General features: G+C 36.9%; 2 protein-coding genes across 2 annotated transcripts in view; one reads left to right on the plus strand and one right to left on the minus strand.

Moving 5' to 3' along the window:
• NALF1 (NALCN channel auxiliary factor 1) overlaps positions 1-17,960 on the plus strand; it is a 675,567-nt gene that overhangs the window by 94,354 nt on the left and 563,253 nt on the right. The window lies entirely within an intron of this gene.
• On the minus strand, positions 12,958-14,230 carry LOC135268844 (actin, cytoplasmic 1-like). Its single transcript, XM_064361881.1, has one exon. The coding sequence runs from the start codon at positions 14,225-14,227 to the stop codon at positions 13,100-13,102; it is 1,128 nt and encodes a 375-aa protein (XP_064217951.1). The 5' UTR covers positions 14,228-14,230; the 3' UTR covers positions 12,958-13,099.

Raw genomic sequence — 17,960 nt, forward strand, 5'->3', positions numbered from 1 at the left:
ATTATCCCATAATAACTTGAGGTCTAGCCATATATTAGCCTTAAACAAAGACATTAGTCTTTTTGAGCTTGTTTATTCTGGATATGATTTATAACTCTGAAGTATGATTTATCATGTATATCAAGGTAGTTTATTTGCTAGTGCTATCTTTGTTTCAGTTCATGTTTCTGATGAGAAAATTGAAAGTAATCCATCAAACTGGAATATGATCAAGGTAAAATATGTCAAACTCAGTGAATGAAAAACACAATACAGTCAGATATCGTCTACAAACACCTGGCCAGTATACTGCTTACCTTACCAGTACTTTTGCTTCATCTTCTCAATGACATTGAGCCTGATAGGAACTGTAAATTATTCATCTTACACGTGCTTAGCAAGGTACACTGTAGATACCATTTAATCTTCTTTAAATAAAGCAAATGTGAAATGTAAAAAAAAAAAAACAAAAAAAACACCTCTTTTAAAATGTGATAGATAACAAAGATTTATCCCGAAGTTTTATATTACATGCAATTTAATCATTATTTTTTAAAGGAATAAAAAAACACATGTGGTAGAGATTTTATACAGAATTTTTAATTGTGACATTAAAAAAAAAGTTTGTTCTATCGAAAACTGCTTTCAGAGATTTTTAATAGGTGTGTCTCTGACATAGGAACCTAAGCTTCTCAGAGCTTTCAATAGGGATCTAACAGGCTAATAGTCAAGGCCATGACCCAAGAAGAGACAGTTTACAGTGTTTTCCACAAATATTTCACCCCAGAATTTCTTTTCTCATTGAACATATTTTAGAAAACTCTTTTGTAAATGGTGCTGTGAATCTCACAATGTTTAATTTAGCTTTTTCTAATATATTACCTAAATTGTTAATTAGGGACTTTTTTTTTCCACATAGCATTTATGTAACTCCTGAAAGAGCTCCCTGAATTTAGTTTTTACATTGAACTTATCTCAAAAATTAGAGACATATTGTATTGTTTGTGCCAGGACAGGATTTTTTTTCACATTAAATATGGAAACTCTCTAATAATGCATAACAGATCAGACAAATGGGCCACTTACCTCAATACTTCACAAAAATTTCACATTAATGTTATAGGAAAGGGGTCCCTATCCAGATCCCAAGAGAAGGTTCTTGGATCTTGCACAAGGAAGAATTCAGGGCGAGTCCACAGTGCAAAGTTAAAGCAAATTTATTAATAAAGTAAAGTGGTGAAAGAGCAGCTACTCCATAAACAGAGTAGGAGTTCTTGAAGGTAAGAAGAGGAACGCGTCCACCCTAGGTACAATGCTTTTATATATGAGGAGATGTGCTCTGGTACAAGGGTTTGTGATAAAGGATTAATTTTCTTACTGTATTCTGCAAGAATAGGTATTATTATTATTAGTGTTATTTGAGGCGGGGTCTCACTCTGTCGCCAGGCTGGAGTGCAGTGGTTTGATCTTGGCTCACTGCAACTTTTGTCTCCCTGGGTCAAGCGATTCTCCTGCCTCAGTCTCCCAAGAAGCTGAGCTTACAGGCGCTTGCCTCCATAACTGGCTCATTTTTTGTATTTTTACTAGAGACTGGGTTTCACCATGTTAGCCAGGATGGTCTGGATTTCCTCGTGATCTGCCCGCCTTGTCCTCCCAAAGTGCTGGGATTACAGGCGTGAGCCACCGCGCCTGGCCAGCATTATTATTTTTAAAGCAAAATTAGGAATGACTTTGTTCTTCATACATGGGGTTATCTGGACACTCCCAAGTCTGGGCCTGTTTAGTAAACATTATTAATTTGTTCCCATAACTGTAAACATTTACATGCTAGAAATGCCTAGCTTTCGGGAATCTAGCCCAGCAAGTTCCAGCCTCATTTTCTCTGTCCTCACTCAAAATGGAATCTCTCTGGTTTGAATGCCTCTGACACTAATATGTATTATATATTATACTATATTAAACAGTATAGATTGTATATATTATATTGTATTATATGTTTATAATATGCACATATATACATATATGCTGCTAAGGAAAGCAAAGCAAATATTTTATATATGTGTATGTATAAAATGACATGCAATCCTGTTGATAGACATTGGGTTATGTATTGATTATGGTCATAATTATAGTCCTTCTACAATTTACTAATGTTTTCAATTGTAAAAATTAAAAAAAAAATCAGATTTCAAGTAATTGTCATATACTGACACACACACACACACACACACACACACACACGCAAGATGTTAAAATAGCGTCTCAAACCAATATACAAATGTAGGATTTGGAAACATCCAGAAAGTAAAATTTGAAAGTTCTGTTAATTTACATTTTGGTAAGACTTTTTTCTAATTTAGTTCTTAACATAATCCAAATTTAACCTTCAAGATAGAATACATAGATAGATAGATAGATAGATAGATAGATAGATAGATAGATATTTCAAGTACAATTTCAAATGAAATTGTTTTATGCCCCGTTGAGGAAAAATGTCAGGTGATTTTATTTAAGGTACCACACCCATACTCCCTCATTCCCAGGAAGGAAAAAGACTAGAAACTTGCAAGTTCCAATAAAGGCTGAAGACTATTTAGGCCAAAAAGAATAATGCAACCAAAATTTTGCCAGAAGCAAAGCAAACACAGAGAAAATGGAAATCAGCAAGTTATTTTAAAAGGGAGAAGAAAAATGTAAGTCAGGTCATTAAAGATTTAATTAACTAGTGCAAAGTCAATGAGAATAAAGGCATCAAATGAACATTTACAATGAGCCCATTGAGATTTCACCCAGGTCATTAACATGTCTTCTTAATTACCATAGGCCACCCTCAAAAGGCTGTTAGTAAACCCTGTATTTTGGAGAAATGTATTTGGACAATGGCTTGAGAGTGAGTGATTAGAAGGATCATTGGATAAGAAAGTTCATATTACTTACTTGTGAAACTTTTACTTGAAGTCTGTTTCAGAAGTGAAAGTCCAGTTGTAGGTACTTATGAAATGTATCTTTCCTTAAGATGTAGAGCTCTTTTTTAACAGTGAACTAGAATTACATTTCTATATTCTATGAATAATTTGCTGTGCTTAAATAATATTAAATAATTTTGACATTTAAAACTTTTTAGGCATGCAAAGTTGTATCACATTTAAAGCTGATCATTTACTCCTCATCTACCCTTTTAAGGAGAACTAAACAATTGCCTCTGAATTTTAAGGTAGCTCCAAACAGCAGAAGTAATCAGTTATCTTAGATAACTTTGGCTAATGTTGGAGATTATCATCATTATAAAGAACACAAGTGAATTGTGAAGTTTGAGGTATTTGGAGGATCTATAATAGTGATGGAATTCTCTAAGTGGTGATGGTAACCGATTATACTTTAGGCTCAGCCAGCAAAACCTTCCACAGCTGGTGATTTAATCAGGGACTGGCTGGTTATATAAGGGTTAATGGAATGGTTCTTAGGATTAAAACCTGTATTTATTTCTAAACTCTGAAGAAATTGCTATATCTGCCAGTCAATTGCTGCCGCTACTTCCAAAAAAAAGTTTTAGTCTATTTTCTTCCATTTGCTTATCAGATGTTAAAGATGAAGGGAAAATTATTCTGAGAATGATTCCAGTTGTTCATTCTGTTCTTTATAAATGCTTTTGGAAATCTCGATTAGTAGAAAAAAATAAGTCTCAAGATTTTGTTCACATTCTGAATTTTTATAAAAGCTATTATGGATTATTAACCAATTTATTGTGTCCCATCATATTAGAATATTTCCAAATATTATTTCTAATCCTTAAAATGAGTCTCACTTCTAGGAAATATGTTTATTTTTATTTTGTAAAAGAAAATGGAAGGATTACAGTATTGAAATAGTTTGCCACAATTATACAGTATTTAGCATGTCAGAGCCATAATTTTAGAAACAAATTACTATCCATTTATTGGGTGCTTATTATGTGCCAGATAATGCTCAAAGCCTTGTGTGTGTATTGTCTCATTTCATTCTCAAAAGAATCCTATGAGGCATTGGATCAATGTATCATGGATTCCATTTTTAATTAAGGAAGCTGAGGCTCAGATGATTAAGTCATAGGCTAAAGGACGCAGAACTCTTAAGTGAGGGCGCTGAGATTTGCACTCATGTCAATCTAACCCCAGCTCTGTTCTCTCCTTCATCGTAAAAGGGTTCTGAGGAGGAATCTCTGGAATAACTGCCCAGGGATCATTCCGGGTTGTCTTTATTTTCTCAACGTGTCCCTATTTCATACATATCTCCCCACTTTTTAATTGTGTCTCTTATCATATAAAACATGAAAATGAGAAAAACGCTCTTTAAAGATACAGCAATAGCCTGACGTATATATTAGAGCAGGGTATGCTATCATGTATAGAGAAAAATTAGATTATAAAAAGGTCAAGATGAAAAAATAATGATTATAAAGTAAACCAGATTGTCACAATAACTTGCCCAGAGTTTCTTAGTTGTGATACTTTAATGAAATATATTGGGGGTGGGGGGAATGACCTTTAGCAGCATACCTGTAACTTTTGTAATGTCAACATGAAAAGACATGTTGAAACCTTTCCCCTAACTTTAAGATATATTTGCACTTCTAGGATACTTCTCATAAGGTATGCAGTCCTCTTCTAATTTACACGTAGACCTGCGACCTAGAATGTTCTTATCTGAGCCAGCAGCTGAAATCCTTGTAAGACATGCTAGAGCATTTTAGGACAGTGGGATTGTGTCGAATAACCAGTCACTGCAATAGAACACGAATGCAGGGGACAGTTGTCTTTGCTGCCAATTACACTTGGACATACAGCAGCAGGAGGGAATCCTGAGTCCTTGACTTAATTTCATCTGGCCCTGGAGGCAAGTAACAGGAAGTGACAAGCCATTTATACATCTAGTCACAAAGCACAATGTGACTTTAACTTTAGAAAAACTCATAGAAGGTCACATGTTGTGTATCAATCTTGTTAATGATTTACTGGTTTCTCGGCATATGAAATGTTTATTGTGTTTCTTTGTCAGGGAAACACACCGTGAAGTGTGTCTGCCTTTTTCTGCATGTAAATCCATCTTTCCTTTTCTATATTATTTTCCTCTTTTGTTAGATTTTTCTCTCTGACTCTGTCTTACTCTTGTTTCATTGTTTTTCCTCCACATTTCTGTCTTTCTGTCGTCAGTTGCCTGATTCCTTTATCCATAACATAAAATAAAATTATAAACAAATCACCTGAATAGTTTTCAGACTTTGTTTTTAACATGAAAATATGAATAAAGTTGGTTTCACTTCTGTCGCTTTCATACTGCGGGTCAGAGGCCATTAAAACAAAGACTGAAGCAGGAGGCCACACTCTCTGCCTTTCTGTGAACTATTTTAAATCATCTATGATGATCTAAAATTTAGAAATTTTCTTGCATTGAATTTGTTTTAATAAAATTTGTCTTGTATTTTAAATTGAATTTGCTGTCTGAATGTTGCTTTAAGGATTTTAAAAAATGTTTTACATATCCAGATATAAATTCTCTCATAGGTTGAAACCCCTTCTAAAATATCCTATTTGACACTTAGCCCATCTGCTTAAATACGTTTTGATCATTAACCCAGCAGATATTTGAGACAATAAATTCACTAGACTTCAAAAGTTCTCTTCCTATCATGATTATTATGAAAAGTTCTGCGTTTCAACCTTGTAGTAAAATTTCCCTTGAAAGGAAATTAATTTTTAGTGACCTAATCTTACGTTTTCTTTATGTCTGAATTTCATTTGATTAAAAAAATGTTTCACTGAGCACATTGTTATTGGCCATTTATTCTTTTGCAAAGCAGCATTTCTCACACAGCTGCTAAGTCCCTGTTGGCTTTAGATTGCTGTCTAAAATGAATTCTATCTATTGTATGTACTTGATCACTAGGGATGGTACAGATTTATCTTACAAGAACTATCCTCAGAGAGACCTGCTAAGCTGCTCAGGCTGATGGGGCTGTAGCAAGGCCTCATTATTGCCGCACGTATATCTGTAATTACATTCACCTCCTAACTCAATATGAAAGGCAATCATAAAATGTAAACAGTGGTTGCCTCTGATGGAGCTATTATAGATTATTTTTCTGTTCTTGCTGCTTTTTATTCTCACAGTGAACAAAGGAACAGAAGCAGCTAAAACATAGCTATTTTTTTTTTTTTGAAAGAGCAATGTGACCTAGATAAAGAGAAATTTAAAACAGCTAGTTGATTACACCCTAAAGGATGTGGTTTGTCATAGACATGTGCCTCAAATAGTTATAAAGATTTAATAGTAGGTATTTTCTAAATACTTTATTCCCTCAGAATCTTCAAAATCTAGGGAACCTTTGTTACTATATTTATTTACTTAGTAGCTTAAATAAACTGAAGCAATATTTCAGGGCCATTCAGTGAGAAAAGGTTTCATGAATGATGCAAGCAAGTTATCTATTTTCATTTATTATAAACATAAAGAGTGGGTGGCAGGGATCCCATTTACTAAATGATTTACTAAAGATGAAAGCAATTTCACTTTAAAATCTATCATTAAATAGATAAATTTATGCATATACGGTTATGTACATCCATACATAATCAGAACTAAATCAGCAAATACTATGTAAGTGGGCTTGCAAGGTTATGTGCTGAGCTATAGAATATCTTGCTAATCAAGATAAAATGGCACTTCCATATGCTGTTACTTCTATAACTATATAATATTGTCCCATGCACATTAACCTCTTACTGAGCCTTGGAGTTTTGTTTTTGGATAAATATTTTAAAGAGAAAATTAGAAATCCTGTTGGACTGGATTCATTCAGAACAGATTCTGATGACACCCAGCTCTTTGGAAAAGGGTATTTATGGCTTGTTGAACATTTGTGGTGCAATGAAAAATCTGTAAATTGCAATTAACACAACAAAGCTGAAAAATGAAGAAAGTGGTGAGATTTCAGTATCTCTGTGGCTGAGCTGCTGTGTGTGTGGTGGGGGGATCCCTGGGATATTCTAATCCTAGCAACATATTTTCTTTCCATTCAGTTGTAACGATCATTCAGAGAAGTGACAAATATATCTCCAAGATGTCTTGTTCCGTGGGTGAGGAGCAGCTCTTGTTTTAGAGAGGACTTCGCAAGGATGCTGTAATTTACAGCGACTTGAAAAGCAGACACTGGATGTCCTCCATGCATAAAGTAACCCACATAGTAAGATAAATTACTTTAAGATCTGCGTTGATTTTTTCAGTTCAACGTCTGGAGACTTATTAATTGAATGCAGCCATCTGCAGGGCTTGACTTGAGATTATATTGTTGACTTAAGCACATAAGTATATTGCTGAAAAAATTGTAAACTCCAGTAAAGTGAATCCCAGTCCATCACTGGACATTTGGCACCATTTGTACCAATCATACAGACCATGGTCATCTGATGAATAGTTTTATGATAGGAGAGACTTCTCAATATTAGCAGTTATGCTTTCCACACTTGACAACACAGAATGGTCATCTTGATGTAGTCCCAGGAATTTGTATGGGCTGGGTTTATGAAGTCAGATGATATATTCAGTATTCCTTTTGTTGATTTTCCTTACATTAGTGTTAACTGGATAAGACAAAGTCCCTTCATTAGAATACTTTACCAGGTATTGATGTATTGATGTCAAAGTCTTCTTTTCTCTTTCTCTGTGTTTACATACATACACACACGCACACGCACACACATATGTATACATGTTACATATACACACACATATATAGACACATATATAATATATACACATACAACATATGTATTATAGTATAACATTATGTAACATCATGTATACAAGCATATCACCTACTTAATTTTGGAATAAGTAATAACTTTGGCCTAAATATGTTGCAGTATCTAGCCTTTCTATTTCCTCTTCAAACATGCCCAGTTTCCATAATATTTTCACCCTAGTTGTAAGAGGTAGAAGAAAATAGGAGTCAGCAGTGATAAATTTTCTTGATATTTTGATACCTCTATGCCTGGTTGACTTTCCTAGAGGGCATTGAACAGAAAGGCTCTCAGACCAAACTAAGTAGATTAAATTATCAAGATAATTAAATCAATTTAGATATATAATGCAAAGTAACAGGAAGAGAACAGGAAGTGACACACGTAGGATAGGGTGACACAGCATAGGACAGCTTGTGATTAGTACGGTAGACCCCTGGGCCAGGGGTTGGAAATCTCATCCAGATCGTTGTATACTGGTAGTCCTGTCTCTATATAACTTTGTATAATGCTGATGTATTAATTCAGTCGTACAAAGCAGTACACATTTTACTAATAGACATATCATATTTTTGCATTGTGTATGGCTGTACCCACAGAGTACACAAGTCAATGATAGAAGTCGTCGGCTGTTTTCAGGCTTCCTAGTAATATCTATATGCTGCTTTTTCATTAATGTTGTTTGTATAAGACAAGCAAAAGCAGGCCCCAGAGCAACAAGAAAAATTTTTGAAGGGCATTTAATGTGGAAATAGTCTTATCTAGTATTTTTATCTCCAGTGAACTGGAAAGGCTTGCCTTTTTGTGTGTGAATTTTAATATGAAACACAGAAGTATAGATCCCAGATGTTCTGAAAGTACGTAATTTTGAGAACTAGTGATTTAGTCCGAAGAAAATAATAACAGGACAGCTAAATAACTGTTTTAAGGCTGTAAGTGGACATTATATGAAGAATAGCATCTACTGATATTTAATTTACTGGAGTCGCTATTTTTACCCATTAAGACTTGATAGGTGAGTAATTCCTGGGAAGGAGGAGATTGAAGAACACTTTAACTGAATATCCTTTACTTGTGCAGATACCGATTTTCCCATTTTTGTGATTCTACTGTATTATGTTTACTTTAAAAGATTTTACAAACTATATAAAATGGTTTCAAAGAGTTTGTTTAATGCCAGAAAAATGATGAATTTATTTTTTTTTCTTTGAGCTTAAATTTGTGGTCTGCTAGAAAAAAAAAGGTATCAAACAGATGTGTGCATTGCAATTCCTTGCAGCCTCCACAAAAGCTGGAGTCCAGAGGTTGGAAATTCTGTAACTATTTTGCTTGTGTCAATACCCGCTCTAAAAAGCTTCTAATTATTTCTCATCATGTGACAGATAAAATCAAAACTCCTTAACATAATTTATAAGACTCTCTTTCTTTTTTAATATGTTAAAAAATAACTGTAAGGAATACATAACATAAAAGTTACCATCTTAACCATTTTTAAATGTACTGTTCTTAGTGTTCAGTGTATTCCATTGTGTACCAGATCTCTATAACTTTTTCATCTTGCAAAACTGAGACCCTGTACTCACTGAGAAACTCTCTGTTTCCTCCCTCCAGCCCATGCAACCACCATTCCATTCCCTAAGACTTCCTTGGTCTGACTCCTGCTCTCCTATTTGATTTTCTCTAACTCATTTCAAAACCTTTCATACACAATGTTTTTCTAGTTTCCATCATGGCTCACAGTTCAGATCTTCATTCACTTCTTTCCCATTGCCTGGGATGCTCTCCCATGACCGCTTGCATGATTATTTTCTAACTCGCCTTTCAGATATACATGTAAAAGGCGTTGCTAGAGTGGGAAGTGCATAACCAATGTGTGCTCTTACACAGCACCTTTTTATTTCCAACTATCACAAAAATTAACTATTACTTTTTTTTCTGATAGAATGTGAGACTTTGAAAACAAACCAATAGCTACATAGAAAAGGACTCCCAGTTTTATTCATCGTTTCATTCCTGGCATCATAGCCCACACCAAATAAGTACTGATTGCCTGAATAACTGGGTCACTGCTCAAAATACCTAGATTTGAATCTTATTTTGTCACTTATAAGTTGTGTGCCTTTGGGTACACAAAGATCATAATAATGATGATGACAATAAAAATACTTATTACAGCAATAATAGCAGTGCTGGTAGCAACCATCACTAACATTTACATAGCACTTGTTATGTAGTAGGCATATTTAAATCCTTATATTAATTCATTTAGTACTCATAATAACTCTTTGCAGTAGGTACTATGATTATGTCAATTGTCAGATGTGTAAAGAGGATAGGGATATTAAGTGATTTGTCTAAGGTGACACAGTTCCTAAGAAACAGAATCGTTGTTGAAATCAGGCGCTTTGAATATGAAATCCTGTTATGAAATATTGTTTGATGTGTTGGACCCCCACATCTTTATTTATAATGAGTGATTTCATTTCAAAGATGGCTGATGAGCATTAAATGTTTCAATCTGTGACAAACTGCTTAGAACAATGCCTAATTGGAATTAGGCAAATTTCTAATTGGAATTAAGGCTAGAATTAGCACTTAACTAGTCAGTCCTCTTGGACTAGGTGGAATATGAGACTGGACCCATGAGAACCAGACTCATGTGCAAGAAATCTGAGACATAAGTGAACCCATGTCTTCTAACATACAGGAATATCCTTAAAAGACAAGTGTAGGTATTTTTCCCAACCCTGCTCTTTGCCATTTCTTCTTAAGCCATTAACTCATGGCTACAAGAGGACAGAAGTCTGTTAGTGGAAACTCAACAAATGACAGCCATTACTGTCATCATTTGTGCCTAGTGTGGCACTTCATGCTTAGAATGAAGTAGGTCTTCAGTAACTATTAGCTCCTTTCTTTTCTTTTGGCTCCCTTAATTAGAGCAAGTCACACTCAACTACCACTGCAAAAAATTAGGTCAAAGACACGTTATAATGGCTGCTAAGGAAATGGGGTACAATTAATACAGGCTATAGAAGAAGAGCATAAATTTCAGCGGAAAACACATTCTGTAACCCAGTGCTAATACCTTGCTAGAATTATGACAACATGTGTAGTATTTGAGTAATATTGAAAACTTTAAAGGTGTGGTCACATCATTGATATCATTTTTGTTTCATAACCAATCTTGAGAGAATCCATAGTATATTACAATTACCGTTTTACAAAAAGCCTCCGTGACTTGCTGAAGGGAAGAGTAGTTAGGGCCCACTTAAGAACCGGAAACTAGATTTCCAGATTACTTGTTCTGTGAAAATATAATTTGTCGTCTAACAAAGACCTTTTTGAGAGTGGAAGAAGGAACTTCAGTTGAATTAGAACAGCAGACATCAGTTGAGACTTTGCAGCGCTCATCAGGAGGGGTGGGGTGGTGCGTTCCTTCTGTGATGTTCCTTCTTGTGTTGTCTGTCCTTTCTTTTCTCTTTCACAATAAGCATCACATTGATTTTTAAAATCTTCCTCGTCTTTGATCTGTGGAGGATAAATTATTCTCCTCCGTAGGTGTTCATATTTCTCTTTGCTACGTGCATGTATACATGTGAAAATCAAAGATATCCCTCTGAAAAAAAGCAGAAATCTACCTTGATGAAATAACTCTATACATACTCACAAAATGTCCTGAGCTTGGACAGCAAAGGCTGGCATAACTTGCTAAGGTTTGCTTGAATTTTATGTTGACTGTATTCACTTTATATTCCTACCTTAGTCGTGAATGGTTGTATATTAGAATGAAAAATAATTTGGTATTTTGGTAGAATTACAGATTGTTACTGGATAGTTATTTCACACCGGTGAATGCTGAATGTGACAAAAAAGTTATTATCATAACCTGCTCTGGTTTTGCGTACCCTAAAGAGCATGGTGTGTCTCTATGGCCTTTTCATTCCCAGCATGACACAGCTGGAGGGTGGGGGGAAAACATTTGGTAAGAATGACAGAGTCTCTGGGAAGAGATCAGCAGTTTCAATCAACTCAGTTCCAGGAAAAAAAAGAAAGCAAAGTAAATGCCATTTGTAGATAGCTAATTGATGCTCCAAGCAGAGAGGATGGAGAGAGACACTGAACAGGTAAGGGAGGAACACAGAGTGATGGCTGATGGGTTCTGTGAATGTGGAAGGCTGGAATTAGCACCAGTCCTGACAGGCACTGACAAAACCAGTCTGTCCTCTTGGACTAGGTGGAATATGGGTCTGGACCAGTGGGAACTACATGCATGTGCAAGAAATCAGAGACACAAATGAACCCATTTCTGCTAAGATACAGGAATATCCCTAAAAGACAGTTGCAGGTATTTTTCCCGACCATGCTGTTTGCCATTTCTTCTTAACCCCTTGACTCTTGAATCCAAGAGGACAGAAGTCTGTTCCAAAATCTACAGTCACCTTATACACCACTACCCTGAGGCCTTGGCGGTTCCTGGCTAGGAAACTAGAATTGATTGTAGAGTCATCCTCACACTCTTTCGGCCTAGATCATCTAGCTTGGCTTCAGAGTCTTACACTTTGGAGGTAGGGTTTCAGTGGTCTTGTTCTTTACATTGATGCATTCTCACAAAACCTGTGTTGAGATTCTGAATAAAACAATCCTATATCTAAACATTTGACATAAAATAAGAACTTATTTTGAACTTGAGTTTTGTTGAAAAGCCAAAAGTATGGCAAGTACACATATATGCTTTTTTTTTTTTTTTTTTTTTTTTTTTAAAGGTGTGCACTTTATTCACCTGATCTCAAGTCAGTGTACAGGTAAGCCCTGGCTGCCTCCACCCACTCCCAGGGAGACCAAAAGCCTTCATACATCTCAAGTTGAGGGACAAAAAAAGGGGTAGCCACAGAGGCTAAAATCTTTCAAAATAAAACAAAATAAAAAAAGTATTAAGGCGAAATTAAAAAAAATTTTCATTACATAATTTACAACAAAAGCAATGCTGTTACCTCCTCTGTGTGGACTCGGGAGAGGACTGGGCCATTCTCCTTAGAGAGAAGTGGGGTGGCTTTTGGGAGGGCAAGGGACTTCCTGTAACAATGCATCTCACGCTATTTGGAATGACTTAAAAAAAACAATGTACACTATCAAGTCCTCGGCCACATTGTAGAACTTTGGGGGATGCTCGCTCCAACCGACTGCTGTCACCTTCACCGTTCCAGTTTTTAAATCCTAAGTCAAGCCAAACAAAACAAAACAAAACAAAACAAAAAAACAAATAAAGCCATGCCAATCTCATCTTGTTTTCTGCACAAGTTAGGTTTTGTCAAGAAAGGGTGTAACGCAGCTAAGTCACAGTCCGCCTAGAAGCATTTGCGGTGGACGATGGAGGGGCCGGACTCGTCATACTCCTGCTTGCTGATCCACATCTGCTGGAAGGTGGACAGCGAGGCCAGGATGGAGCCACCGATCCACACGGAGTACTTGCGCTCGGGAGGAGCAATGATCTTGATCTTCATCTTGCTGGGTGCCAGGGTGGTGATCTCCTTCTGCATCCTGTCAGCGATGCCAGGGTACATGGTGGTACCACCAGACAGCACTGTGTTGGCATACAGGTCTTTGCGGATGTCCACGTCACATTTCATGATGGAGTTAAAGGTAGTTTCGTGGATGCCACAAGATGCCATGCCTAGGAAAGAAGGCTGGAAGAGCGCCTCAGGGCAGCGGAACTGCTCGTTGCCAATGGTGATGACCTGACCATCGGGCAGCTCGTAGCTCTTCTCCAGGGAGGAGCTGGAGGCTGCCGTGGCCATCTCCTGCTCGAAGTCCAGGGTGATGTAGCACAGCTTCTCCTTGATGTCACGCACGATTTCCCGCTCAGCTGTGGTGGTGAAGCTGTAGCCGCGCTCGGTGAGGATCTTCATGAGGTAGTCAGTAAGGTCCCGGCCAGCCAGGTCCAGATGCAGGATGGCGTGGGGGAGGGCAAACCCCTCATAGATGGGCACAGTGTGGGTGACCCCGTCACCGGAGTCCATCACGATGCCAGGGGTACGGCCAGAGGCGTACAAGGAAAGCACGGCCTGGATGGCCACATACATGGCTGGGGTGTTGAAGGTCTCAAACATGATCTGGGTCATCTTCTCACGGTTGGCCTTGGGGTTCAGGGGGGCCTCAGTAAGCAGCACGAGGTGCTCCTCAGGAGCCACACGCAGCTCGTTGTAGAAAGTGTGGTGCCAGATCTTCTCCATGTCGTCCCAGTTGGTGACAATGCTGTGCTCGATGGGGTACTTCAGGGTCGGGATGCCTCTCTTGCTCTGGGCCTCGTCACCCACGTAGGAGTCCTTCTGACCCATGCCTACCATCACACCCTGGTGCCTGGGGCGCCCCACGATGGAGGGGAAGACGGCCCGGGGAGCATCGTAGCCCGCGAAGCCGGCCTTGAACATGCCGGAGCCGTTGTCGACAACAAGTGCAGCGATATCATCATCCATGGTGAGCTGGCGGCGGGTGTGGACGGACGACGGAACGGCAAGGGCGAGGCTCTGTGCTCGTGGGGCGGACGCGGTCTCGGTGGTCCACATGTATGCTTTTTATGGATTCAGCAGATGAGTGCAATACAATAATGTATGTGGCTGTATTAATATATAAAAATTAAAAATGAATTGTTTTATAGCTTTGCTGATTTGAGATCTGTGAATAGGCAGAAATACATACATAGGTAAACATTTATTCCAGAAATTTTCAGTTTGGTCAGCACAATACCCACACTTATTTAGAAATAGTCATGTAGGGAGGAGTAATGGAGATAAGCAGGAACACTTGAAATCAAAACGCAACTGCAGTTCTTTCGATCCTTTTAATCAGTTTCTCAATTGGACATTTTACTTGCATTGCCTCAGTAGCCGAATAGAGAAGAGGTATTTTGATGTTACTTTTCTCTTGTGATTTTTACAGGGTGGTGATGGAGAGATGCTACCATCAGTTGGATATATAAAAGCAATAGCCAAATAAAGAGATAATCTGTCTTTCCCATCAGCCCCTGAACAATTGATAGTGGAAAATAGTGTAAGACAATTTATAATGTTCAAAATAAAAGATTATTGATCATTTGTTATCAATAACCATCAAGGACGATATAATTACAAAACTCAAGATGATCTGACAGAATTTTTAACATTATTTAAATCTAAATACCCAGAATGAATAAACTTAAAATTAATTAAGTGGATTCATTTCATTGATACTTTATTTTTCTGATTAGCCAATAAAACTCTAAGAGTTTTTCTTAAGGTCTTAGGACAGGTCTATGCTTCAGTGACAAAACCCAAGAATTTAATCCGTTACACTAGGAGAAAGTATGTGTGCATGTGTGTGTATACACATAACCAGATATTCACCTAAGTTTTTCAAAATTATTGAAATAGCTGTTTTGGGGATTAATCTGTTATATTAACCATGGTTTCTTACTATTTATCAAACTGTTTACTTTTTTCAGAGTTGGGACCTGCGTTTGTATAGATTTCCAGCTCCTTATCATTCACATAGACTTTCAATAGTGTCTGTTGATTGAAAAAAAAAAATGAGGGCCAGTGTTGTTAACTGGAATGTGAAGCTCACCATAATGTTACCCTTCAGTTCTCCAAAATAATGTCCATTCTCTCCACCAATCTGCCCCTCTCCTTCTTACCCCAGTAACATTTATGGGATGTCTTCCTTCCTTATGCTAATATAGAGTTGACCTCACTTTCCAGATATATCATACACTTTTCACACCTTCCTGTGTGTGTTTGCTGCACACCAGTACACACGACCTCAGTTACTGCCTTGTTCCTTGTTTAAAGGCATGGGCCATTTCCTGCATCTCATCAGAAGCTTGTATGAGCAAGATTTGTATGTGTTAACACTAGTCTTTAGTCTAGAGTCACATCTGCATATCATTTTTTTCTTTTACCAAGTATCTTTGAGCTAATATTTACAATGAAGAAAACTGGGAGTCAGGACACATGTTAATTTGTAGTCTTTAATATGAACTTATAACAATAAAGCATCAGTGAATTCATGGGTGTATCTAATGTCATTACAACAAAATCAGATCCTGAAACCTTTCTGTGTGACTGAACAATTAATTTTTCAATGCAATGTGTCTTCTGTCCTTGTTTATTGTATGAAAGGGAAAGCGTAGGTCCTGGTTTTGCTTTCACTGAGAACACATACTCTTTTTTTGCACCTCCATAGGAGGGTGGCTTCCGACCTGTGATATGCTTATGAAAGTTGATATTCATGGTTTGGGGGCCAGAAGGGATAATTTAAGTGGTGACAAATCCATGGAGCTATTTAGTATGTACGCTTAATAAAAATAAACATTTAAAAACAACAGTTGTGACAATACAAAAGCTGTGTCAGTCCAACCCGGACTAAGGTTTATTTTATGTTAAAATGTGAAGTTTTTTGCTGAGATTTGTGTTTTACATGGATTTGTGTATTTATGCTTTGTATATATATATAGCCATTAATCTTATTTCATATTTAGCTATGATTGATTCAAATACTAGTCTACACTACATCCTTGCTCTTCAAAGTGATGTTTGTGCACCAGTCACATTGGCATCACCAGGGGAGCTTGTTAAAAATCTAGAATTCAGGTTTCACTCCGAACTATGGAGTCAAGGTCTGAATTTTAAAAAGACACCTTTCCCTGTAGATATGAATTAGCATTTGGTTTTAAAACACTGCCATTATCTTTAGGATACGAGATCCCCTAGGGATAATAATTTAGTATTTTTCTTAAAAGATCTTCTCTTCTAACCTCTCTTCCCTGCCAGATGGAGACTGCATGTAAGAGTTACACAAACAAAATATTACAAAGAAACATTAGATACAACGTCTTTAGTAACCTAGAAAGCAAGACCTCGTTAGATACTGTGAATATAACAAGCTTAGATATCAGACGAAATAGGTTCTTTCTCTTTAGTGACCACTGTATCTCTAGTGATCACATCCGTATTTCATATAGAAATTTCAAGGACTGCCATAAGACTGTATGTAAATAAAATATAAAGGCAAATAAACTTGCTGGATCTGATTTTCCTCAGTCCTGAAGTAACAGGACTCCTGGTCATAGCATTCAAGATTTTCTGTTATGAGACAAATTATACCAGTTGAAATTTTGGGTCGCCTTCAAGTCTGCGGTAGATTGTAGCTTTTCCTCTTCATGTATGTATGTATGTATGTGGGGCACGTGCAATCAAACATATGTAGGATTAATTTTGAGCAGCTCTTATCATTTTGTCTAGCTACATATGTTCATTATGGGAGTTGTGGCAGTTGCAAACATAAATAAAGAACAATTCCTGACTTCTGGGCCTTTATAATCTAGTACGCAAAATACATTGAACACAAATAATTTTGGCGTGAAAAAGCAACCAAAGAGCTTCAGATTACTTTTAGATGGACTCACAAAAAAGACATTTTGGATAAACTTGCACTTAACTGAACCTTGAAGATATATGGCACTCCACCAGCTAGAGACAAGCAAAAGCATTTGAAGTGGAAGAAGCTATGTGAGCAAAGATCAGAACACCAACAATTATGATGCATGAAGAAGACATAGCTCGGGTGAGGAGAAGTGCAGCTAGAGTGAAGTGGTGGTAGAGTAGACATCATTTGAAGATATGTCTTCTACATGTCAAATGCTAAACTAAAACTCTAAATTTCATGTAGAAGATAAAAGGGAGCCATAGGCAGGGCTGCCTGTGGAGCAGCATGGAATCTAAACTGAGCCCATAGCAAAGTAATCTGGAAACAAACAAACAGAAAAACAAATGTTTTTGTACATATAAAGGTTTTAACTGCTTATGCCTTTGCAGTTCTTCTCAATTTATCCAGTTTTAGAGCTGAGGTTTGAAATTTTATTAAACAGTTACTGAAGGAGACACAGGATTACTACTACATACAATTTACCAGAAGACCTTAACTATCACAAGTGAAATTCTTAATAAAGTAAATTCCAGGAAAAAAATGAAAGGAAAGTTTTAAACATTGAAGAAAAAACTGTACTTACTCCATCTACAGAATTTACAAATTCTTCTCTCCTTTCTAATAGTGTTGATATGTGAAGGCATTATTCTTGTCAATATTAATGGATGACAGTATTCAAGTGAATTTAGAAGACAAGTATGGAAAGACACTTCTTAAACATATTAACTACAAAATCATGGTCTTTAA

This window comes from Aotus nancymaae, unplaced genomic scaffold (genome assembly GCF_030222135.1).
Source record: "Aotus nancymaae isolate 86718 unplaced genomic scaffold, 86718_ANA_hifiasm-v0.15.2.pri h1tg000044l, whole genome shotgun sequence".
Classification (NCBI taxonomy): domain Eukaryota; kingdom Metazoa; phylum Chordata; class Mammalia; order Primates; family Aotidae; genus Aotus; species Aotus nancymaae.

Bases quoted from the DNA above. Each gene is read 5' to 3' on its own strand.
- LOC135268844 (XM_064361881.1), bottom strand. From the start codon at position 14,227: ATGGATGATGATATCGCTGCACTTGTTGTCGACAACGGCTCCGGCATG.